At 48.9% G+C, this 26492-nt stretch overlaps 1 protein-coding gene across 2 annotated transcripts in view; it reads right to left on the bottom strand.

The window, feature by feature from the left end:
- Positions 1 to 258: 258 nt before the first annotated feature.
- LOC142576427 (zinc finger CCHC domain-containing protein 24-like) overlaps positions 259 to 26492 on the bottom strand; it is a 239965-nt gene continuing 213731 nt past the window's right edge. The window contains exon 4 of one of the 2 annotated variants that reach the window (XM_075686569.1): positions 259 to 1640. In XM_075686569.1, the coding sequence (XP_075542684.1) occupies positions 1566 to 1640 (75 nt within the window). In that variant the 3' untranslated portion in view covers positions 259 to 1565. Of the gene's footprint in view, positions 1641 to 12378; positions 15833 to 26492 lie in introns of those variants that run through there. The other variant, XM_075686560.1, reaches the window with a different exon arrangement.

The following is a 26492-nucleotide window of genomic DNA, read 5'->3' as shown; positions in this document are numbered from 1 at the left end:
TACAGTACTTCATTGTCGGTAAGAGAGCGGCTACTCGAGGATCCCTACCCGTTGACTGCTGCGCGTTCGATGCTGCGCGTTCGGCTTCCCGTCGCTCTCGCGCTGTTGCTCACGTTGGCGCTCTTTGAGGGCACGTTCTTCTTCTTCGGGGGGAACACGCACGTCTTGTCCACAGCAAGTCCAAAGTGCAACTGCTGATAACGTCGCTAGGGTGATGACTACGTCAGAAGAAACCGAGGCACAACGATTGGTGGGTAGACTATGACGTTTTATTTTGCCATATGCAGCTTCGCTGTAAGAATTACCACAGGCCGAACGACCCTCACGTGTGCAACCGGCATCGCTTCGATGTCTTGTCCGGATTTGCTTGGTGGCTGAGCCTCAGGTTGAGAGGGAAAAAGAAGCCGTGAAATGTTCATTCACAAATATTTATATTTATACGTGTGGACTTCCTGTGGACGTTGAAGGACAGGCCAGAGTTACGTGTCTACAGGAAGTCCACAGATACAGGCCGGTACCTGCATTTTAACTCGGTATGTCTGCATCCACACGACAGGTCTGTTCCTACTACGCTGTTCCTACGAGCAAAAACTGTTTGCACAAGACAAAAGGACTGCACGCGAAGATTTAAGAACGTGTGGCTACCCTACGTCTTCTTTGTCCTCGGTACGGAAAAAATTGCCGTCGCCAGCAAGACAACGTTCTACGTCGTCTCCGAAAAAGCGAGCTGCCATTCCCTATGTCGTTGGCACAAGTGATACCATCGCCCGTATCATGCGCAGGTACGACATCGAAATTGTGCATGTACTAACACGCCCACTAAGAAACGTTTTACTAGACGTAACAGACAGGTTGACACAGTGAAAAAAATCCCGGGTGTAGTCTACATCATAAATTGCGACGACTGTGATTGCAAGTATATCGGCGAGACAGGTGACTTCACGAAACGCCTGAAAGAGCATCAGTATGACATCAAAAAACGGCACGTGTCCTCGAGTACCCTTGCTGAACATGTGGAATCTACAGACCGCAATATTGACTGGACAAGTGCACGTGTCCTAACCAAGGAAAAGAATTTTGCGTCACGCCTGCATCTAGAATCGTTGCACATACAGACGACGGTGCATATGGTGAATAGGAGTGAAGGGACACTTGCGACGGTGTACACTCACTGCTTGCGTCACGTACTGAAACGTACTTAAACACGCTGTGTCTTTGTTATGGGTTTTATTGTGAACAAGGCTCCCGTATCGGGAGCCGGAACGTCATAAATTTTTTTCAGTTGTTTTGGTAGGTGTATTTTTTTTGGATTTCTTCAATATCTATATCCCCGACCAGACGGCTTGCCATCAAACTTTGGAATTCAACTGTCTAGCTGTCTACTAATTTGCTATCGCAATCGGTGCTTTGCCTTTCGTACGAAACAGCGACCTTTTTTTTTTTTACTTCTCTATAGACGTATTGGTTCTTGCAAAATGCGTTGATGGGGAATGCGGCTTAGCGTCGTGTGTGTTTCGTTTTCATAGGTGAGAGGTGCTGGTTAGGGTCAACGGCGATTTCGCTGGTCAGGAGCGAAGAATCGACTCCGCTAGGATTTCCGCTGAGCTCTTCTCACGTGGCTCCTCAATCCTCCGCATGTACTGTACATAAGAACATTAAAGAAACAATTAGAACAAGAAAAAACTAGTTTAGAATAATGAAATAATTTCACAAAACATTGCATTCATAAATTTGGGCAGAAGAGAGAGAAATTTATTTACAGAAAGGCAGAGAGGTCGACCTGAGCTATACCTTGCTCTGGCCTGCTACTCTACAGTGGGGAAACGGGACGGGGAAGGAAAGGACTGATGAATGATGATGGTATAAAGAAAAGATGCGTATATACAAATTCACAGAGTTTTGGCATCTCTAAAGCCGCGCGTCCAGCCCAGTGGCTTGGAGAAAAGCTATAGCGGCTCTTGTTACCAGGGCTGCGCTGTTTGCATTAGGCCAAGGACCTAAAATTTGCTCGTCTGATAGCTGTCTCTGATGGATATTTGCAATAGAAGAGACAAGTTGCTCTCGTTCTCGCGCGTACGCGGGACACACAAAATATATGCTCAAGTGTTTCTGGCACCTCACAGCATTCACAGTTTGGGCTAGTATCACTGGCACCTATCATGTGTCTATAATGGTTGGTGAATGCGACACAAGGCGAATCCGGTGCACCATGCTCATGTGGCTTCTTTTGAGCTTGTGAGGCATATTCATTTCTTGGTCCCATTTGTGTAATCGTTTGTGTCGTCGATCTGGTTGGGTCCAGTGGCAGAAAGTAAATATTAATGTGATTGAGGCAATAACACAGGCCGGACTTCCCATTCCTGTGTTCTGCGCGTGAACTTCTGCGCGGTTTCGTCAAATTGAGGTCCTTATTTTCAAAGTATCTCCTCGCATTTGGACCGTTCTGGCAAGGCTAGCAGACGAAACAATCTAGATTGAGCCTTTAATCTATAGAGCCGAGCAGATATTGTCAAGGTCCATGACGTCCCGGCAAGCCGGTATAGAAACTCCAGTGCTGTGTTGCCATCCATCTGTTTTTTCTTTCTTTCTTTTTTTCTTTGGCTTGCCTGGCATAAAGAGTGCCTAATATAGCTTAAAAAAGTAATCTAAGAAGCACCTTGGAGCCACGCCGAATGGTACGCTAACAACCCACTCGCTTTCACAGGCCACAGTTATTGTCTCTCATCTACAAAATCTCTAGACTCGGCACGTCACTGTACACGCACCCTCGACTGTCACGCTCTCAAGTTCCAACTGCCTCTCTGACTCATTTGCACTGTGGAAACTCAACACGCCATGCGGGAGATGAGACGAACTGGCGTTCATCTATATCAATGATTTTGGTTTGTGTGGAAGATAGCGTTCACCTAGTGCCCTTTAACAGTCGCTTGATTGTAGGAAAACATTCTGATCCTATCTTTTAGTGCCAGAAACGTCGGTGCTTTCCTGTACGCTCATCGTTCTAATTGATATCACCATTCCCGTTCGATCATCCAGCACTATTTTTATACTACATGTATAGAGCAACGCCGGCCGCGAACCCCGTGATATTATCAGTGTCATCGACATATACAAAGAAATAAACCCAGTTTATTTACAACATGCTTCAATCTATGACCGTACTCGAGCAATTAAAGACATGTCCTTTCATATGTATGGTATGCCGAGTAATAAAAGAACCGGGCCTGATGCCGCCCACTCTTCGTGACTTTTCAGTGTGCATGGATAGAACGCTTGTACCTTTGTCTCGCTTTGTTTATTTCCAAAATCTGGGAGCTGCCGCTCCCGTGTTGTGGCTATGGACGAAGAAGCCCTCGAAGACCTTCCTGGAGCCAAGCCATCACGTGCGGTCGCGTCCAGGAAACGCGGAAATGCGTCAAGTGACACGGACAGCGAGGCAACCGAGTTGTACTCGGACAGCGTCGACTCGTCGGACGACGGTTTCACGCGTGTCATGAGCCGAACCACAAAAAGAAGACTACTGCGGAGGTCATCGTCGCCAAGTGTCTCTACCGTGAAGACAACATCACAGCGCTGGCCGCACACTATGCTCTTCATGCCTGTGGACCCAGTGTCAAATCTGCGACTCCTAAACAGGCAAGTCCTTTCTGCGTTTCTTGAGGGAGTCGCGCCAAAAGAGATAAAGGACGGGAGAATAAACGCACGGAAGAATGTCCTTGCAGTAGATGTTCTACACCGTAGTGCACTGCAAAACCTGCGGCACGTAACGGAGATCGACAAAGTACAGGTGCGATCCATGATACCTACTGGCTGCAATGGGACTATCGGCGTCATTTATGATGTTGATATTTCTATACCAACCGACGACTTACCAATATTAATAAAGCCAACTACAGAAGGCACTCTTATCACGCACATCACAAGACTTGGCAACACCCGTTGCCTGAAACTGTGGTTTGATGGAGACAGCCTTCCCTCACATGTCAAAGTTGGCCACGTCCGCCATCCAGTCCGCCCATACATACCGAAGCCCCTGCAATGCTACAAATGCTGCAAGATGGGACACGTAAAAGGTGTCTGTAGGAATAACCTCGTGTGCCCACGGTGTGCCGAATCCCATTCAGCAGATGCCTGCCGCGCAACTGTGTTAAAGTGCCCTAACTGCCATGGTACTCATGAGGCCTCATCCAATGATTGCCCGCGGCTGAGGAACGAGCGAGCAGTACTCAAACGTATGGTACGGGACTATTCAACACACAAAGAGGCTGCCGCTACTCTCAGGCGATGACGACATCGGCCCCGAAGAGCAGCACGAAGAGTTACGTCTACTGAAAGATATACGCCATCTTCCGGCAAAGCGGCTACCGTATCAACGCCGACTTCCACAAAAACAGATACTACGAAAAGGACGACTGCGGCAACACGCTCACCTCCTGAAGAGTGGCCTACACTTCCAAGAGCACAACCTGCCTCGGAGTCACACCAAAGTGCGCCGCCCACAATGACTTCACGAACCGCGGATGGGACGACGACTGAGGATCGTCAAGTCATAGTGATGCTGAAGTCACTTATGGACGCCATGCGCATTCTACTGAGCAGCATGAAAACCCCGTCGGCACAGAGCGCACTGCAGGTGCTGGACACCTTGAGTCCGGTGCTTGCGGCTCTAGGGTAAAACCATGGCACGAGAGATGCCGTCGTTTCAAGAGGAGGTCAAGCATGCATCTGTCTTGCAGTGGAACGCCAGAGGGCTTAAGTCACGCATGTCCGACTTTAGACAGTTTGTCTTTACGCACCAGTTCCCCATTATCGTGATTTGCGAGCCCAACCTGTCAGGTCCCATCAGACTGTCCGGGTATGAGTGCTTTATGTCCTCTACCTACGGAGAGTGCAGCAAGGTTGTTGTGTTTATACGCCGTGACTTGACTTATGTACATCACCCAGTGCCTTCTGACGAAGCAAATCAATGCGTTTGCTTAACAGTGAAGAAGAAAAAGCTCACGTTTACAATTCTTGGAGCCTATATATCTCCAGCAAGCCGTCTAGATTGTGAGCGCCTACGGGGAATTTTGACATCGACTCCAGAGCCGTGGGTGCTCACTGGTGACTTTAACGCCCACCATTATCTATGGGGAAGCTCCAAAGTTAACAAAGTTAGAGGCAGAACGTTGGTGTCCTTTGCTTCTGAACGGGAATTTTGCTTGTCGAATGATGGTAGCCCCACTTATCTGCGTGGATCAGTGTATAAAGCAGCTGCTTGGACCTAACCTTCGTGTCACGGTCGCTTTCGAGAAGAGTGCACTGGTTTTCCGATTTAGAAACACGGGGTAGCGACCACATCCCAACCTATTTGAAGATCGAAGGTTTGACTAGTTCCAAGTCTTCCAGAACCGTCCAGTGCACCGATTGGCCTAAATACAAAATAATCATGGAAGACTGTTGTCGTGACGGCACCTCTTATAACCTACAGGGCGCGATAAAGGATGCCATACAAACAACCACGCATCTGCTTTCGAGGAGTTCTTCCCGCACCGATTTCGACATTGAACTAGCAAAACTTCGCGCCATTCGCCGTCGTGCGGAGCGAAGATATAGACGCACGAAGTAAATCATGATTTGAGATTGGCTAGACGAACACAAAAGAAAATACAGCGTCACATGAACAAGCTGGCTTCGCGACAATGGGCATCCTTTTGCGAGTCCCTGGATCCGCGAAAACCTTTGTCGCTTATATGGAGGACTGTTCGTGGCCTTCGCACAACCTCTGGTCAGCGCCACCCGTTTAAATCTTTGGCACTTTATCTACAATGTAGAGATATTGACGTCGCTGAATCTTTCTGCAGAAAGATTGCTGGCGAGGCAAATTCCGATGGAACGGGTACGGGAACGCTCGACGACCCACTGTTCTCACGCGATCCCCGCATGGAATGCCCTTTTTCTATGGAAGAACTGGAAGCTGCGCTGGCTTTGTGCAGGCGTTCTTCAGCGCCAGGACCTGACGGCATTACATACCGTGCCCTGTGTAACCTAGGAGACCAAGCTCGGAAAGCACTCTTGCTCCTATACAACGACTCCTGGCAGATGGGTACGGTTCCGCAAGAGTGGAAGTCAACTCGCCTCGTTCCACTTCTCAAAGCTGGCAAGTCGCCTTTGGACATTTCCTCATACCGTCCGATCGCACTTGCCAGCTGTGTCGGAAAAACTATGGAAAGAATGGTTTTAACACGTCTGGAATGGTGCTTAGAGTACTATGAAATCTATCCACAAGCTATGGCCGGATTCAGACGGGGCCGTTCGTCAACAGACAGCGTTGTTGACTTGATAACATTTGTGCAACACCAAAAGTCCTGTAAGCGACTATCTGCTGCTCTGTTTCTAGACGTTAAAGGAGCTTATGATAATGTCACCCATGAAGCCATCCTTAGCACGTTGGAAGCCGTCGGACTTAGTGGTAAGATGTATATGTGGGTGTGCAACTACTTACAGAGGAGACCATTCTACATGCACACAGAAAATGGCCCGACGTCCGAGCATTACGGTAGCCGAGGAGTCCCTCAAGGAGGAGTGCTTAGCCCGACTCTTTTCAATCTCACCCTCAGTGGATTAGTTTACAACCTGCCAAGCACCGTACGACTTTCCATCTATGCGGAAGACATCTGCATTTGGGCATCAGGTGTGACACGACTTCAGCTTCGTGCTCGGCTTCAGAAGGCAGCCACAATGACATCTTGCTACCTTCGTCAACAAGGACTTGAAATTTCATGCGGAAAGTGCGCAATGGTGGCATTCACGAGGAAGCCAATGTCTGGTTACGGCGTATCTATTAACGGACAACTTATACCATACAGCAGAAGCCACAGGTTCTTGGGAGTCGTAATTGACAGAGACCTGTCTTGGACTCCGCACGTCAATTACGTGAAAAAGCGGCTGACTGCTATCTGTCACCTGTTCAGGTTCCTTGCAGGAAAAAGTTGGGGAGCATCTATACACGCTATGTTACAGTTGTACATCGCGTTGTTCGTTGGATTCCTGCGATACAGCCTGCCTGCAATATCCAACACCTGCAAGACTAACCTGCGTACGATTCAGAGTATTCAAGCCCAAGCCCTTAAGATATGTCTTTGCTTACCACGCAGTGCATCAACGGCTGAAACCATTGCCCTAGCGCAGGATTACCCGATCACGACGCACATTGCCGTTGAGACAATGCGTATGCATCTCAGGCATTATGCTAGGACCCCTTCCCACCACTTGGCGAGCCTCACTGCTGCAAGGCCCTGCTCGACATTTAGCGGTATTGTCAGTGCACATCGTGCGTCGTTTACCTCAGGGTACGCACCTGCGGCCAAGCCAGCGTTTCCTCCGTGGTGTTTGAGCCGTCCACAAATTGAGATAACGATTCCAGGACTACAGAAGAAGACAGATCTACCGGCCCCTGCTCTAAAACAGCTGAGCTTACTTCTTCTGCATGAAAAGTACAGCAACCACGTGCACATCTATACCGACGGATCGACTACGTCGTGCAGTTCTGGTGGTGCCGTGGTTATACCAACGCGAGGAATGACACTGCGGTTCAGGACATCGCATGTCACGACCTCAACGGCGGCAGAACTAACGGCCCTGCGTCGAGCACTGGAATTCATTGATTCGGAAAGACCCAGAAAATGGGCTGTGTTCTGTGATTCAAAACCGGCATTACAGTGCACGCAGTCAGTTCTCCGACACGGATGTCATGACCAATTGACATACGAAGTCGTGAAACTTCACCACGATGTCCAACAAAAAGGCCACGAAGTCGTTTTTCAGTGGGTACCTGGCCACTGTGGAATCAGTGGCAATGAGTCCGCCGATAACGCTGCTCGCACAGCTCATCAAGAAGAGCACAGCATTCCGATTCCGCTTTCGAGGACTGACGCTGCAAGGCAGCTTCGACACCTGGCACGTAGCCTCACAGTGACCGACTGGAACTCGCAAAACTTACGACTTACACGACTACATCAACTAAACCCCTCCCTGCAGCTCCGACCTCCACCCGGACTTCCTCGACGTGAAGCTACGCTTCTCTGTCGCCTTTGGTTAGGAGTGGCCTTCACAAAGGCATACTCTACATTAATTGGGGTGACTGACAGTGCAGCATGCGAGGTCTGTGGCACCGAAGAAAACATCGACCACCTGCTGTGCCACTGTCCAAGATATGCTCTAGAGCGACAAGAACTTGCCAAAGCTTTCCAAAAACTGGACAATCGGCCGCTTTCTGTGCAGGTGCTGCTGGAACACCGCCCCCATCGCCCATCGGCCCATAAAGCGGTGAAGGCACTTTTGTGTTTCTTAAGGACGACGGGTTTGTGCGACCACCTGTGACTATTAAGGCAATTTCTATAAAACCGCACGCGTCATGCGAACTTGCCACAATTTCATTCTTTCCTTCCCTCCTCTCTCTCCCTGTGATCTTTGCTTTCCCCTTTCCCATTCCCCCGGTGTAGGGTAGCCAACCGGACGTTATTCTGGTTAACCTCCCTGCCTTCTTCTTTTCTCTTTCCTCCTCCCTTCAGTGTGCATGCAACTCACGGCATCGATTTAATTAAACCTTGTTTTCAGTGGCGGATCGCCTCCGTCTGTCAACGACACACCATTCAGTCTTCTACGGGAGTCACACAGGTTCCGCGACTAAAATAAGTCTGGAGCAGAGCAATGGTCCAGCACAGTGCTGCTATTGCTGCTACTCCGTATGCGAACTGAAGAAGGAACCTTCCCAGAACAGGGTCGTATACCCTCGTATTAGAAGTCGGAAATTAGGAAGATATGCCTCGCTAATGAAGCGCTTTCACAGACAGCCAACAGTGGGAGCTCCGGCGAATTGCCAGCTGCCTAAAGAGACAATTCATCTGGCCACTTTCGATCACTTTCCAAATCGCCGCGTCAGCCCTGCGTTGTAGAGGGACTCGCACGGAAGCCACCCTCCTGCCCGCGGAATATACTAACAGGATCGGCCTTCGCAGTTGCGTGAGTGTTTGAGATCGGCCGTGCTATACTACTCCGTCTTGCACTGAGTGCAACGAGGTGGGCGACATAGAGCTCTGCATCTGATCCTGCAAGTGCTTCTGTTATGAGAAAAAGATGCTTCTAGACGGCATGAGAAGGAAAGAATTTCCTCACGAACATGTAGAAAAGTTAGTTTTCCGCGGGTATAGGACCGCGGGTAGTACGCCAAGGAAGTGTCACGAATTGTACTCGCATTTCTGCGGAAGAATGGATTGATCAGCTTATGGTGACGTATATTACGACACAGATCCTCTAGATCAGGCCGAAATATAGATCTCTCCCTGCTTGCAAACAGCGTCACTTTACGGCGACTGCTCCTCCCACCTGCCGCATTTTCGAAGTGAATAAATTCTCGGGTACTACGGGGCACATCATCATCATCATCATCATCAGCCTGGTTACGCCCACTGCAGGGCAAAGGCCTCTCCCATACTTCTCCAACAACCCCGGTCATGTACTAATTGTGGCCATGCCATGCCTGCAAACTTCTTAATCTCATCCGCCCACCTAACTTTCTGCCGCCCCCTGCTACGCTTCCCTTCCCTTGGGATCCAGTCCGTAACCCTTAATGACCATCGGTTATCTTCCCTCCTCATTACATGTCCTGCCCATGCCCATTTCTTTTTCTTGATTTCAACTAAGATGTCACTAACTCGCGTTTGTTCCCTCACCCAATCTGCTCTTTTCTTATCCCTTAACGTTACACCTATCATTCTTCTTTCCATAGCTCATTGCGTCGTCCTCAATTTAAGTAGAACCCTTTTCGTAAGCCTCCAAGTTTCTGCCCCGTACGTGAGTACTGGTAAGACACAGCTGTTATAAACTTTTCTCTTGAGGGATAATGGCAACCTGCTGTTCATGATCTGAGAATGCCTGCCAAACGCACCCCAGCCCATTCTTATTCTTCTGATTATTTCCGTCTCATGATCCGGATCCGCCGTCAGTACCTACCCTAAGTAGATGTATTCCCTTACGACTTCCAGTGCCTCGCTGCCTATTGTAAATTCCTGTTCTCTTCCGAGACTGTTAAGCATTACTTTAGTTTTCTGCAGATTAATTTTTAGACCCACTCTTCTGCTTTGCCTCTCCAGGTCAGTGGCAAAGCAGAAGAGTGGGTCTAAAAAACGGGGCACAACCACAATTTTATTGTGAGGCGTGCCGTTGTAGGGGGATTCCGGATCAATTTTCACCACCAGGGAATCTCTAACGTGCTCAAAATGCACGGGACATTGGCGTTTTTCAATTTCGCCCCTAGTCGAAATGCGACCGCCGCGGCCGGGATTTGATCCCGCGACCTCACGCTTAGCAGCGCGACACAATGGCTGCTAAGCCACCACCATAGGCGTATCTGCCGGGGAGGGGGGCAGGGGGGTACTTGCCCCCCTGGGGCAAAGTATGCCATCCGCAGCAAGCTGAAAATATATCTGCAGTAAGTTGAAAAACAATAATACTCAATAGATAGAAGGACAGAAACTGTCTAATCGGACGTTTGGCAACGCGCTCTACAACTTTCTAATTTTAATATTTTTCCTAGCTTCGTAGCTTCAGCAGTTGGTTAATTAATCTTGACTAATTATCTAATTGAGCGAACTAAAAAAATAGCGTGACACACTACATACAAATGTGAGCAACATGCATTTGGCCGCGTCGTCTTCGAGTGCATCGGCATATTTTTAAACTCTGGCTAAAGTTAGCTGAAACACCCTGCGTGTGTGTGTATATATATATATATATATATATATATATATATATATATATATATATATATATATATATATATATATATATATATATATATATATATATATATATATATATATATATATAGAGAGAGAGAGAGAGAGAGAGAGAGAGAGAGAGAGAGAGAGAGAGAGAGGGTCAGATAAGAACTCTAGAAATAGCTGGTACGCCACTGGCCCACGGTGTGTAACAACTTCGAAGTGGTTGGCAACAAACGTTCGTGCGACTTGTTCTCTCTGCATGAGAGCAGATAAAGGAGAGAGTGCTTGCCGATTGCCGTGTGTTTTGAAGTGACAGCATCTATGAACTTTGCTTACAAAGTTCAACCTTCCCTGTTTTACGGGTACAACAACATACCGCTGATCCCGAGTGCATTCCCTTAAGTCAGCGTACAGTGATTTCGTAAGAATGTGGTTCTTCCGTAAATCAAAGAGCCACAAAAAATGTATTACTCTTCAAAAGCTAAACATCTTATCACAGAAGATGCACATTTCCACGGTGTCGGAATGACACTCTTCTGACTGAAATGACTGGTCTTCAAAATACTGTAGTATTGCATTATCGTGAAGGTGCTAATTTGCGCAGATAGTTGGGCTAGATGGTGTTGATGCATGTGCTGTGACATAGTTACTAGCGCTAACAAGACTAACCGGAACACCTGATCAATGCTTTGTGATGGCTTCCTGTGGGCGCCTGCATCGGCTTCGTTGCGCATTTGGTTTTCTCTACGTGGCACATTCGTTTATGCGCCTGTCTGTGCATTTATTTGGGCATACGGTGATTTCTTGCATGTTGTTTTTTTCTAAATAACTCTAGCGCTCACTCCTGTCCCACCTTTCTTTCCGTGAGCCTTCTTAGCGCTAGTAACTATGTCACAGCAAAAAGTACTAATTTGCGCCCCATTTACCCTACACTCTTAAACCATATACAAGATGAAAATCGTCTACAACTGTAAGCCATAACCATCACGGCGGTTCAATATAGCCGTACCCAGTGGCAGGGCCTAGATTAAGATGAGGGAGGAATGCAAGAAAAAAAAAACAATTCTTACCGTGTTTTAGGAGCACAGTAAGAAACCCCAGGTGGTAAAAATTAATCCGTATCCTTTCCTTACAGTGTCCACCATAAGCCACTGAGCAGCTTAGGGATGCTAAACACCGTAATTTAGTTTTACCATTATCATAGTTATGCGAATGTTCAAAGAAAAAGCGCACATAAATACATAATTCATTGCGCGTTAACTTCGATGCGCCTGATGCCGCCAAAGTGCCTGCTGCCTTCCTTTGCTGCTCCACGGGGTGCTCACCTACCCCAAGCACTGCGCGATCGCACCACGCAGAAAGCCGGCAGCGGCTCCGTTTTGCAGAACCAGGGTCACACTGCACGTGCGCCAAGTAACGTCACGCTGTGACGTCACCGGCACGGTGTGACGTGCGCCAGGAGAGGTCCATTGCCGGCCTGGTGTGCTGGGCTATAGCCACGCCTGCAGCAACGTTATTGCCATTACCGCCACTACCACTTGACCTCATGCACACGTAACGTTTTGTGTATTGTCTCCTTTGACACAATACTACGATGAAACAGTCCACAGTCACGTATTGCTTAAAAAACAAGGTATTTTATTTGTTTCACAAAGCACTTCTGAACCAGGATTCTTACAAATGGCCAGAGAAGAAGGTAACAAAAGACTTTCACGCTACGAAGGAACAACAAAGAACAAAAATAACTGTGCGATAGACATCCTTGCGCAACTTCTCTGCGCCGTTTAGCCCGCAATATGTAGAGATGCAGCGGGCAGGAAATTCAATAAAAAGCAGCCATAAGTACACTAAATACACTAAGGAATACTATCGTCCCGCCGTGGCTAAGTGCGCTTGGAGCGTTGTATCCACGTCACAGGGTTGGAGGACACGTTTCGCATTTGTATTTCCGCGCTAACAATATCCAAACAGCGGCGCGGCTGAGCCAGTCTACCCGCCGTGGTTGCTCAGTGGCTATTGTGTTGGGCTGCTGAGCACGAGGTCGCGGGATCGAATCCCGGCCACGGCGGCCGCATTTCGATGGGGGCGAAATGCGAAAACACCCGTGTGCTTAGATTTAGGTGCACGTTAAAGAACCCCAGGTGGTCAAAATTTCCGGAGTCCTCCACTACGGCGTGCCTCATAATCAGAAAGTGGTTTTGGCACGTAAAACCCCAAATATTATTATTATTATTGAGCCAGTCTAAATGGGGATGACTTACGAACGGTATTGCTTTCTTTTCAGCAATTGGATTCGACTTTAAAGAACATCGCCGAGTCTAAAGTAGAAAAAATATATTTGTTTTTAAGTAAATCAATCTTTTTCTCTATAAGTGAGACGCAGTAGCCGGAGGCGCACTGCTTCCAGCCTCTCAAGTTAGAACAAACGTCAACAGCAAAAGTGGGCAATATCAGACGGAGTCACGGCATTTAACGATCACGTCATTGTAACCAATAGCTTTGTTTGTTTTCCTTTTCGGTTTTCTTTTTTCGCGAAGTCCGAAGCGAAGGCCAGGAAGCACACACTTCCACCAGTCATATAGGATGTTGGAGGACTGCGGGAATTCCTGTCAAGGCGCAAGAAAACGGAATGCCCATTGGCAGCCCATTTCCCTGCCTTGACTATGCTATGGCTACCATTTTGGCGCTATTGACATTCGTCTTCTCCCTGACCGGCGATGACTGTACAACGGCTCGGTCACACCCAAGCACAGTTTTGGCCACTTGCCGCTCTTCTACAGGCGGGCGTTTCGTGTGGAGAATCTCAACTGTGAGCAAAGTTGTACGGACCTCGACGAGAACGCTAGCTGCTCGAGCACAATGGCAGTGGGCCTTGATTTGGAAGAAACAAGCGTCATACTATCTCTCGCTTTGTAGCTTGGTGAATTTCCCAGCAGCACGGCAGCATTTTAACATCGGAGCACTTATCTCTCTACGGGCATTTTGCTGAAAACATGACAGAAATATACCGAAGCCGAAGACTTAACAAAAATGTACTACGGTATACCATTCGTTTTTTAGGGTCGGGCCAGTTGACGTCAGTGTGTTCAGACGACCTCCATTCACGCGTGACAAATTTTGGTCGGCTTGACATGCATTCGGACGTCGTAGTGCAATTGGAGAAAAGAGAGAGAGGTAGAGAGAAATCGAAAAAGGAAAGAAATGGAAAAAAGAAATGGGGAGTGGCTTTCACTCACAAAGTGTCAAGCTGCCGATCCAAATGACTCAAAAGTACGATTACTGCGTGTGTTTGTGCGTGTGTTCGCGAACGCGTTTTGAGTGGAAAGCAACAGCCTGCGTGTTTTGTGTTGCGTATGTGCGTGCGTACTTTTTTTTTGCGCAAAGCAGTGTGACACGAAAAAAGAAAGCACGGACCTAAATTGCAAAGCCCTCGTCCGACGCTTAGTGGCGAATGCACAAGCAAAGCTCGACCTTGTCAAGGTCAGTACTGCCGGGTGTTTATTTGGAAGGCTCTATACATAGCTGGAAGAAATATGTCATGATCTTGATCTGCCGCAGGCCGCTCCGCAAAGGGTAGAGCGTCTTTTACTTTCATATTTTATTTTTAATAACCTATTTGTCTCGTGGGTCTCTCAAGCAGACATCCATTCCGCCGGCGGCTCGATGTCCATATGTTTATCATCCCCATCATCTGCAAAATTCGCCATAGCCCCCAAGTATCTATTGGAAGCAACAATATGATTGATTGATTGATTGATTGATTGATTGATTGATTGATTGATTGATTGATTGATCGATTTTTACACCCGAACGTGACACTGGGCCTATCAGAGACGCTGCAGTTGAGGGTTCTGGATTAACTTCTGCCCCTTCGGGTCGCTTAACGTGCACCTAAATCTGAGTATACGCGAGCGTTCTATGCATTCCGCCTCCATCGAAATGCACCCGCCGCAGCCGTGATTTGAGCGCGTGTTCTCGTGCTCTGCAGCAAAATGTCATAGCCGCTGAGCCACCGCGTCAGGTAAAGGAGCGTTGTGCGATCCCCGATGATCTCTAGAATATAAGTACTTAATACTCAATCGTAGGCTATAGCCGATCCAATAGCATTCATGTACGTAGAGAAACGTTACTTGTACCTCGCGCTTAAATGACGTCCGCGCTGCATCACCGTGCACGTAGCATTCGGAGTAGGCGAGTACACCTATAGTTTTTAGCAAGTGCGCTAGTCGATGCGTATACCGGCGTTAGACAGGAAATGGGAATCAAAACAACAAGTGCTGATTCCGGTATAAAAACGTGGTGCGTTGCGGGTAAAAACACGCTGTGCGCAATTTCTTTTTTCTCGGCCAGGATTATAGGCCATTGCAGCTGTCTGGAAAAGCGACAGAAAAGAATTTAGAAAATAGCGTTTATTCTGAATGAATAAGCCACAGTATAGCAATCCGTGCTGTCATGTGAATGCAGCATAAAGCGCTCCGACTCTGTTAATCGACTTGCAAGAAAGAAAAATGGATCATTACACACGTACCCCGTTTAAATCAGGAACACGGCGAAAGAAAAGAAAAGGCCGGTGTGAAGTATACTGCATAGGTCATTCAGTAAGCGTCAACAATAACGCCAAAAAGTGAGAATACCCGCCGCTGATGGCTTCGGCGATGAAAACGTCGGTCATCTGCCCACGTTGACTGCCGACGCCGCAGCTATGCATACTACAGACACGCTAGCGGATTCACCTGTGCTCGCCACCGACCGCCACACGCTCACACATGCACTGGCGCCGTGCTCTGCGTAAATGACATTCTCGGGTGTTAACAAACGTTCCTCATATGGGGAGCGCGCCATCGCTGTACGCTATAGAATCACTGTATAGGCTTTGGAAGCCACGTAAATGAACTCTGCTGTAGGCCACAGAGGCACCGGAAAGGCTTGACGGCGAGAGGTTGTCGCTCGATCCCCTACAGGACGCGCCTGCAGTAGTAGCCGAGTGACTTGCACTTTTCGCACAGATGCTGCGGATGCTCTTTGCTCTGGTCTGAGACGTCCAGGCCATCCGGCTTCTCCAGTGGTCTCTGCGGAACAGCAAAAGAGAGCGAAAGAATTACTGAAAGGCGCACTAACACCAGCCCAATGACCTCTCTTTCGTGGTGGCGTTATTTTTTATGGGGTAGCCATTTGAGTCGTGCTGAGACAATACGAGCCCGAATCGCAAACCGTTCATGTACTATATATAAGGGCCAGCTGATTGTGGTAGGGAGAGAGAGAACTAGAAAAAGCCGGACAGTCAGATAAAGCTGGAACGTGGCTCCCATTCCGTTCATGGCATCCATTCCATACAGTGGCTTTGCTGGGCTTTCTTTATCTCTCACGCTCGTGCATATCAAATCTACCATGAAATCTACATGAAAACCTACCGGATTTTTCAACGTTGCATTGCTTCTGTCGAACGACTCTTGCTAACATGAACCTTTTCTTTGTTAGCTTGCTTTTCCTATTATTTTTATGCGACAGCAATTATATGAACACTCCAGGCGCATTTCTGCCGTCGCCATCACCGTGAGGTTCCGCGTAATGCCGAACGGCGATAAAGTGAAAGCTTGTGATGGTGAGCCGGCGATCGCGGCTCAATCTCGCGCATGCAAGAGAGGAAAGTGGTGAGGCTTCGGGGGAAGGGTAGGGAGGGGAAGGGGGGGGCGTTCCTCCTTAGGCAGACCGGGCGGCCGCGCTTGCTTGCCCGGGCCGCTGTATCTTGAAAGCCATCTGCGACGGGGACAGAATCCGCCGCGCGCCTTGTTTTCGCGGCTTAGTTGATCCGAGACGCAGCACAAAGGTGAATTCGCTCACTGCTGCTGCCGCGCTTCCTCACTCCAGCGTCTTGACAGCCAGTTCCCGCAGTTATCGAGTGAGATGTGTTCATGTTTGCTTCTGCGCGCATAACACCGTGATAGTTAATTTAGTTAGTATGCTTATGTTTACAAGTTTGTACGACCGATAAAACTACTATATTTACTTCGTATAGCTGTCAACTAATTTGCTATTGCAATCGATAATTCGCCTTTCGGGCGAGACTGCGACTTCTTTTTGTGGTTATGTGTCGTCAGAAGAACGTGCAGCAATCACTGGTTGCCTAAGTTTGCTGGTTGTTTTTTTTAGAAATCATTCATAGAGTAGTTGCGGTGTAGTCAGAGACACATGAAAACATGCATGTGTACCGATCATGAAACTAAGGTTACGAACTTAAATGTGTGGCGGCAGGCAATGCTGTCACGGTGACAAATAAACTACAATGCGGTATACTATATGTATATACACGTGACTGACAATAATATAAAACGTGAATAGAATATAAAATAGAATAGAATTGCTGGGAAATAGTTTTACAGGTCCTTTTATACGTCTTAACTTTAAGTTTACATAATTTCCACTCTGATCACATCTATTTTGTGTCTGTAACAAGCGAAAATGTATTTCAGGCTCTAGTTCGTAATTCTAGTCAATACCAAACAAAGTTTACTGTGCGTTCATGAAATGAAATAGAATATCTCTAACTCCAGCGAACATTCTCAGCTCCTCTTTCTTCATGTGCCCTCCTATCTTCAGACAATGACATTTTCCTCTTAAGACCTAATGTTATACCGCCCAGAACATAATGCAGAAAATAAAGTCAATATAGTTCCTTGCGCTCCGTTCTTCTTATTTAGCCGACAATTCTGGGGCCGAATGCACAGAGCTTTGCGTTCGTGCTCTTTGCTACTCTAATATTACGTCCAGCAACAGAATTAGCTGAAATTTTGTCTTACTAACAATTCTAGCGTAAGAGGTTTTTGTAAATACGGGCCCAGAACACTATGGTCTTTCGCCGTCATTCAGCAATCGCACCTATAGTATTGGACAGCTGTGTCCAGCGTCAGCAAATGTAGACCACGCTTCTCTCGACCGGATTGTTTTATTTATTTATCAAATATTTTTTTCTAAAGTCAGTACAAGTGCTGAAACGCACACAAAGTCACCGATGAAACCTACGAGGGTCGCATTTGTGGGCAACCAGCGCTGAAGCTTCGCGTGCGAACAGCATCGACGTAACACACAGCCTAGCGCACGAACGGTGGACACAGTTTCAAGAATATCACATGCCATGATTTCGCCGTCAGCAAGTTCACCGATCATCTCGAGACACACTTTTCGCGGCTCCTCACGTGTCAGGTAACCGAAGCGCTGGGACGTAGCAGCGCACGAGCTCATGTACATGACCATGGACACAAGTTGGCCGGGCCCATCGGGCTATATGCAAACGCTGATACAGGCGCACGTCTATTATCGTCAAGTGCGTCGCGCCATCTTCGTAGCCTCCTCCCTACCGGACGGCGTCAGCGTATTAGTGTTGCCCACTAATACTGTCGTAGCGCCTCTTGGCCAGCGCTGGTTTCCCATAGCACGCGTCTCTGTGAGAAAGATCCACACGGTAGCGAGCGCGCAAGGTTGTGCATCGCTGTGAGATTTACTGGACCACGAAGGCCCATCGGCGGCTCTCCGGAAAACGTAGAGACGCGAAAACCTGCAAGCTGATTGCAACGGCGCAATCCATCGCTGTCGGACTAGACACTGTTGCGTACTCCAGGGTAGCGTACCGTACTGCTGCCGAGAAGTAGCGACGCCTGCCTATCGAAGCTCGACCGACATTACTTATTGGGTAGCGTGGCGTTGTCGGTGGGCTGCAGGCATCCGGTAGATCATGGCGACCAAGCAGGGGCGAGACAATTTGCTAGTGCGAAACTTGCACTGTTTATTCAAAGGTAGTAGAAAGAAAATAAGAAAAGCATGTAGTATGAAGTATCAAGTATCAGGTATGAAGTCTCTCAAAGTACATTTCGGAGCCCCTTAAATAGGCTCTCTACAAATGTGGGCGGGATCTTGCTTCCGCCGATGACACGTGACAGGCACGCAGAAAGGGCCCCTCCTCCTGCAATACCGAGCACGGGAGGAGAATTCGATCCTCTTTTCGACGAATCCGGGAAGAAGGTCCGGTGAATGACCTCTCCGGCGCCGTGAAGTCCGGCCAAGAGAAGGTGAAGGAGATGAGGTCGCCCGTGGGCTCCGGCTCAGGGCGTAGGGTGAATGACCTGTCGCCACGTGGTGTCAGACGCCAACCCTAACAGCATCTCCGGCGGGGGAGGAAGATCCCGACGTGTAGGGGCCAGCAGCCGCTGTACGAGGGATCGGCGATTTGGTATCGGGATTCCCCGTAGAGGTCACGAACCTTTCGTTCGTAGCAGGTAGATTCCGGGGAGTGGTCACTCGTCCTCGTGGCGCTCTTGTGATTTTTCTCCTTGGTGCGGTCCGGTGAAATTGGTCTTTGCAAGCAGGTCTCGCAACTTTTCGTCTCCTGCGTGGGCAAGCAATCACCCCAGAACAGTGCCGGACCCACAACCACAAAGCAGCGAGCACAAGGCCACTCTCCCCCAAGACACACCCGGCTTTTAACAAAAAAGAAAACCCGCTACACCTTTCCCATTTCCTACGCGCGTCCTCCCCCCCCCCCCTTAACACTAAAAACAGCCATTTCTTGAAAGCGCTAAGACGTGGTTATTAAAATCAGCTAACAATCGGCTTCACTTCGGAAAAACATATGAATGCACGAAAAATATGCCACGGAAACCCGGATGAGCATGAGGCTTTCGATACTCTAGGGGCAACGACTTAAACCGTCGGCATTGCCGTTAAGCTTACCCTTCTTGTAGCGAATATCGAAGGTGTACTGTTGAAGAGCCAAGCTCCAGTGCAAAAGTCGACCGTTTTTCGTAGACATGGACTGCAGCCATGTGAGGGGACAGTGGTCAGTCCCTATGGTGAATCTTGAGCCAGCGATATAGCAAGCTAGTTTCTGTACCGCCCAAACTACGCAGGCGCATTCCTTTTCTGATGCACTGTATGCTTCCTCACGAACTGAAAGCTTTTTACTGGCGTACAGTACAGGATGTTCGTTCTCGTCATCTTTCTTTTGACAGAGCACCACCCCCATACCCCTGTCACTGGCATCACACTGAAGAATGAATGGCTTAGAGTAGTCGGGCGCGTTCAACACTGGCTGACTGGTTAGTGCGTTCTTCAGCATACTAAAAGCCTTTTCTTTTGCGTCATCCCACTTTACCGTTTCTGGTTCTGTTTTTCTGAGAGCATCCGTTAAAGGACTCGCAATCTCGGAATACCGCGGAATATATCTTTGGTAATAACCCGCCAAGCCAAGGAATGATCTGATGTCCCGCTTGGTGCGTGGTTGCGGGAAGTTGTCTATCGCGATCAGTTTAACCTCGGAAGGCCGACGATGGCCTGGCCCTATTACATGACCTAGATAAGCTACCTCCGCGCGCCCTAATTGGCATTTGGGAGCCTTAACAGTTAAGTTGGCCTGTCGTAGACGACACAACACGGTTTGCAGGTGTTGCATATGGTCCGCCCATGATGAAGAAAAGATAGCTATGTCATCGAGATAGGGAAGTGCAAAGTCCTCCATTCCTCGTAGCACCTGGTCCATAAGGCTAGAGAAGCAATATGGCGCATTCTTTAATCCAAAACTCAGGACTTTCGGACGAAAGGTTCCCATCGGGGAAATAAACGCTGCAAGCCTGCTTGCCCTCTCGGTCAACGGAACCTGCCAATACCCTCTGACTAAATCGAGCGTAGAAATGAAATTAGCACTGCTCACTTTCTCAAGCCTTTCCTCGATATGCGCTATTGGATAAGTCTGGTCCTTCGTGATTAAATTTAGCCTGCGGTAGTCGATACATGGCCGCGGCTCTTTTCCTGGGACCTCAACCAAGATAAGAGGCGATGTATAATCACTCTCTCCTGGCTCGATTACACCTAGCTCTAACATCTTGTTTATTTCAGCGGCCATGACTTCACGTTGACGAGGCGAAACGCGATAAGGTTTCGAACGAACTGGGTCCGACGAGGTTAACTCGATATCGTGAACGATCGCAGTCTTCCTGCCCGGTGTGTCTGAAAATACGTCTTTAAATTCAAACACGAGTTCCCTCAGTTCGGCCCTCTGAATGGCATTCAACTCCGCCTGTTCTGCTAACTTATCAATGGTCTCGTCAATGTCTTTTGTCTCCGTCACTGCTGGTAACTCTGGAAAGTCGACGGGCATTTCCTCAGGTTGGTTAAGAGACATGTTCACAATGGTTTCCCGCTGCCTGTAGGATTTAAGTAGATTGCTATGGTACACTTGTGGTGTCCTTCGTTTTCCTGGTACCGTGATTACGTAGTTTGTTTCAGATAATTTCTGAATTATGTCAACCGGTCCTTCCCATTGAACCTCTAGTTTGTTTTTCAACGATGGTTTCAGGATCATTACCTTTTCCCCCACTTCAAAGCGTCGCGTGCGAGCCGTCCTGTCATAGTACCGCTTAGGGCTGATTTACGCTCGAGCCGCCCATCGCCGCAAGCCGCACCGCACGCTTGCGGCCGCGCGAAAAATTGCACGTATGCAACATTTGTGCACAAATTACCATTTACACTGTGTGCACAGTGTATACCTTACACACTGTAAACCGAAGTTTGAGCACGAGTGTTTGATACGTGCAATCTTTCGCGCGACCGCACGCCTGCGGTGCGGCTTGCGGCGATGGGCGGCTCGAGCGTAAATCGGCCCTTAGCCTTGCTTTGTGCCTTACGCATTTCCTGCCCTGCTTATTCCTGAGAAGCGTGCAGACGGTCCAACAGCTCTAGCACGTATGCCACAACCGAAGGATCGTCTGCCCGGCCTTCCCAGGCTTCTCGAACAATGCGGAGAGGGGAGCGAAGGCAGCGTCCGTAAACGAGCTCGGAAGGTGAAAAACCTATTGATTCGTGTGGTGCAGTTCGAAGCGCGAACATTGCTGCAGGTAAGCAACTCTCCCAATCGGCTTTGTGCTCATAACAAAGGGCTCGCAAAAGCCGTTTCATGACTGAGTGGTCTTTCTCTACCGCGTTTGACTGCGGGTGGTACACTGAGCTATGGATAACTTTAATACCGCACCTTTCCAGGAACGTCGAGGTCAATGCGCTCGTAAAGACGGATTCTTGATCTGACTGGATTTCTGCGGGAAACCCTACTCGCGCGAAGATAGATAAAAGCGCGTTGACGATCTCCGCCGAGCTTAGTTCCTTGAGAGGCACTGCCTCGGGAAATTTCGTTGCGGGGCATAGTGCCGTAAAAATATGTCGATAGCCAGACTGCGTTGCAGGAAGTGGTCTCACTGTGTCTATTATGAGCCTGCGAAATGGCTCCGTGATAATGGGAACAAGTTTCATTGGCGCTTTAGCCTTATCTCCGGGCTTGCCTATGCGTTGACATGTGTCGCAGCTTCTTACAAATGCTTCTATTTCTCTAAAACAGCCGGGCCAGTAAAATTCCTGCAATAAGCGGTCCTTTGTTTTACGAATGCCCAGATGCCCTGTCCAAAAGCCCCCGTGAACCAGGTGCAGGAGCTGCTCACGATAGGGACGCGGCACCACGAGTTGGTCGAATTGCACACCCTTTCGACTGGTGTACTTTCTATAGAGGACGCCTGCCCTCTTTAGGAACTTCACGTTCTGTTTGGCTACACCTTCTTTAGCGTCAGGCCTTAGGTTACGCAGGGTGGAATCTTTTTCCTGCTCAGCAATCAATGTGGCAGCGCTTACCTTCAATAACCTTTGCCTGCATTCTGCCTCGCGAGACATTTCAGCTCTGCTGCTTTCCTGACTTCCTCATTAGCTGGCGTACCTTCCGCATCATCCCCTATAGGGCCGTCCGGTTCGGTACTGGTGGGCGAATCCTCCTTCAAACCTGTTTCCTCCACTACTGGACCCTCATACACTGCCTTGGCCGCGAGCTCCCGTGCCTTGCACTATGCCTTCACTAAACCCGATTCCCCTGCGTCGTAACAAATCCTCAGATTTGTTAGAAAACAAATATGGATACTGAGGCGCGAGATGTGCCGAGACGGCAGCTTCAGTGTCTAGTACTCCAAAAGGTCCTTCGATACGAATCTTGGCCACCGGGAGACAAACACTGGAGGTTTCCACGGCTTGCCTTATCCAAGCACATTCTCCCGTGAACTGGCCTTCCTCTACGTACGACGGATGCACTACGTCCATTGTGGCTGCCGAGTCGCGAAGCGCCCTACACGGTTTGCCGTTTACCACGAGGTCTCGAATGTACGGTTCTAGCAATTTCAGGTTTTCCTCCTTACTAGTTAGTGACATCAACACTAGTTTGGGATTTTTGCATCCCACTGAGATATGCCCCGTTTGCTGGCAGTTGTAGCAAACTATTGGTTTCTTGGCCTCGAAAGCCCTTTTCTTTTGCCTTTCTGCCCTCTGTTCAGGTGACTCCTCCCTTCCCTTGCTGTTCTCGTCACTACTTTTCACTGAATCTGACCTTTCCTTTGATTTATACTGATACGACTTCGACCAACGCTCTGGCTTGTCGGCTCTGTAATTAGTCACCTCCTTCTTAGGAGCTTCGTTGCCTTCGAATGCACGGCGGGTTACGTACTCCTCAGCGAGATTGGCCGCTCTCGTGATAGTGTCTACGCCTGCCCTATCCTGCACCCAATGCTTGATGTTTACTGGCAGCCGGCGGTAGAACTGTTCTAAGGCAACGCACTGCATTGTCTTTTCGGCATCGCCGAGTGCACCCTCTTCTCTGAGCCATTCCTTCAGGTTTACCTCCAAGGTGTATGCAAAATCTGAATATGACTCACTTTTGGTCTTCTCGACTTGCCTGAACTTTCGCCTGAATGCTTCCGCTGATAATCTATACTTTTTAAGCAGGGTCGCTTTGACTTCATCGAAGTCCTCTGCTTCTTCTTTCCCCATGCGGGCGATAATATCAGCTACCTCACGTGGCAGTAACGTAAGCAAGCGTTGCGGCCACGTGTTTTTCGCGAATTTTGCCTTCTCACACGTGCGTTCAAGCTGTACCAGAAAAAGACCTAAGTCCCCTCCTACGGCGTAGGGTGCCATCAAGTCTGTCATTCTGCGCTCGCTTTCACGTGCCTCCGTGCTAGGTCTTTCGCTATTTTGTGCTTTCAGAAGCTCAATCTCCAGGCGCTTCATTTCGAGTGCGTCGCGTGAACACGGTCGCGCTCTTCTTTTTCCTCTAGGCGCCTACGCTCTTCTTTTTCCTCTAGGCGCTTACGCTCTTCTTTTTCCTCAAGGCGCTTACGCTCTTCTTTTTCCTCAAGGCGCTTACGCTCTTCCTCTCTTTCTTTAATACCCTCTAGGCATTCCGTCAGTTCGTCGTCGTCTGCCCCGATCGCTTCGATCGCCTCAATGATCTCCGGCTTTCTCTTTGATTCGGCAATTTGGAGGCCCAACTCTTTGGCCAAGCTCAACAATTCTGGCTTCTTTAGTGCCTTCAAGTTCATGGCTGCCCTTAGTGCTGCTAAACCTTCACTCTATACAACCTTGACGTACTCAAACTTCCGTCAACGATTTAAAGAAAAATCACTGCAATGTACTTTCCAAAAAATACGTAAAAGCCAAGTGATATCTTAGTGAAGAAAAGCCGTGCACTCGCCATATGCAGTCATGATCCAGACACCTTCCTTCCGAACGTTGTTGCCAGGACGAAGAGGCTACGATCTTGTAGTTGTCGTCCAAGTTGGGGTCTCCAGGATTCCGTATCCCAATCGCTGCCAGCCAGTTTGTTGCGTACTCCAGGGTAGCGTACCGTACTGCTGCCGAGAAGTAGCGACGCCTGCCTGTCGAAGCTCGACCGACATTACTTATTGGGTAGCGTGGCGTTGTCGGCGGGCTGCAGGCATCCGGTAGATCATGGCGACCAAGCAGGGACGAGACGATCTGCTAGTGCGAAACTTGCACTGTTTATTCAGAGGTAGTAGAAAGAAAATAAGGAAAGCATGAAGTATGAAGTATCAAGTATCAGGTATGAAGTCTCTCAAAGTACATTTCGGAGCCCTTAAATAGGCTCTCTACAAGTGTGGGCGGGATCTTGCTTCCGCCGATGACACGTGACAGGCACGGAGAGAGGGCCCCTCCTCCTGCAATACCGAGCACGGGAAGAAGTCGATCCTCTTTTCGACGAATCCGGGGAGAAGGTCGGGTGAATGACCTCTCCGGCGCCGTGGGGTCCGGCCAAAAGAAGGTGAAGGGGATGAGGTCGCCCGTAGGCTCCGGCTCAGGCGATAGGGTGAATGACCTGTCGCCAAGTGGTGTCAAACGCCAACCCTAACAACACACGCGGCGAACGAACGGTAACAGCGGTGGATAAATAAAACTCCGTATATAGTAACGGACACATCGGCCAAGCTTTTGCCCGCGATCTGCGCCCGCTGAAGTTAGTGCGGCGCATAGTTTCCATACGGGCCGACTTGTTTTCGCACCCTCTGCCCACCGTGGTGGCCTGGTGGCTGTGGTGTTACGCTGCTAATCGCGAGGTCACGGGCTCAAATCCCGACCACAGCAGCCGCGTTTCGGTGGAGGCGAAATGGAAAAAGAACATGAACGTGTTTGGGACATTTGAGTGCACGTTTAAGAACCCCAGTGGTCAAAACTATTCCTGAGTCCCCTGCCACGGCATGCCTCGTAATATCATTGTTTTAGCGTGTAAAACTAAATAAAAATAAATTCGCAGCTCTGCCTCTTTCCTCAGCCGTAATAAGAAGAAAGAAGAAACGCCCAGCGTGCTCTTCACGAGCGCGAGACTGACTGCCGCCGTGTAAACGCTGCCGTGGCTTTTCGGTTAGCGTTGCGAACAGCATAGTTAACGGCCGTTTCCCCAAGCCTGTAACCAGAGGCGGCCATTTTACGGGCAAAATAAATCTCGACGCCGTGTTTTGGAACGATGCATTTCATTTTTTTATGGCATTCTCCTGTCGTCACTGGCTCGCGGATGCTGCCGCGCCATCGTCGGGGTCAGCCTCTCGGAGCAATCGACGATTTCGAAAGAGAAATCGAAAATAAAATGGGTCAGTAACAAGACTGGCTTACAGCCGCTCTTAAGAACAACTCCACCGTAAGAACGTCTTTGGAATGCGGGTCCAAGGACCGAATTGGCGAATCGCTTCGTTGATATGTCCAGCATCACGGTAGGTTGGCACCTGCTCTAATACGAAGAGTTCAAGAGTAACAACTTATCTGTGAATACCGCATGTTACGGACGTAATAGCCAGACCGCAGGAGAGCGGCCTCATGTGTTTTGAGTCGAAATACCGGGCATGTGAAAGATGAGATTAAATAGGAAACGGGAATGGGAGGGGGTTAGCGTATCTTATACATTTCTAGGCATTCGAAATATCCCTAGTTCCCTAGGAGGGCAGAAAAAAGCGGTGGTGGCGCATGGATGGAGGGGATTTACTCCCAGTGTTCCAGGAATTCCTTTTCTCGGTAGCATAGCCGATGACCGTACAGGTGCCGCAAATGCGAAGGTTTTTGTTCAAAACGCAGCGACGGCAGTTTGATAGGGAGAAACTGTGCCATAAATTATTCACTTAACAAAGATATCCATCAACAGGCGCTCTCGCGAGCGTCAGGGTACGCCTTGTGTTGGATTGCAAAGGTTTGCTGCTATAGGCCAGTGTCTTCTTGGGGAACGACTGGGCGACGGAAGCACTTACCATAGCGCTCATCAATACTTCCCGTTTCCCTTGATAGAGAAATGCCGTCGTCTACGTGTCATCGTTGGGCGAGTCGCAACAGGGCCCAGACACTGAATTCACAAAGCTTTTCGTTCGTGAGCCG

The sequence above is a fragment of the Dermacentor variabilis genome, chromosome 1 (assembly GCF_050947875.1).
Source record: "Dermacentor variabilis isolate Ectoservices chromosome 1, ASM5094787v1, whole genome shotgun sequence".
NCBI classification, from domain to species: Eukaryota; Metazoa; Arthropoda; class Arachnida; order Ixodida; family Ixodidae; genus Dermacentor; species Dermacentor variabilis.
The sequence above is the reverse complement of the archived record's forward strand: the minus strand, read 5'-3'. Positions and strand labels throughout refer to the sequence as shown.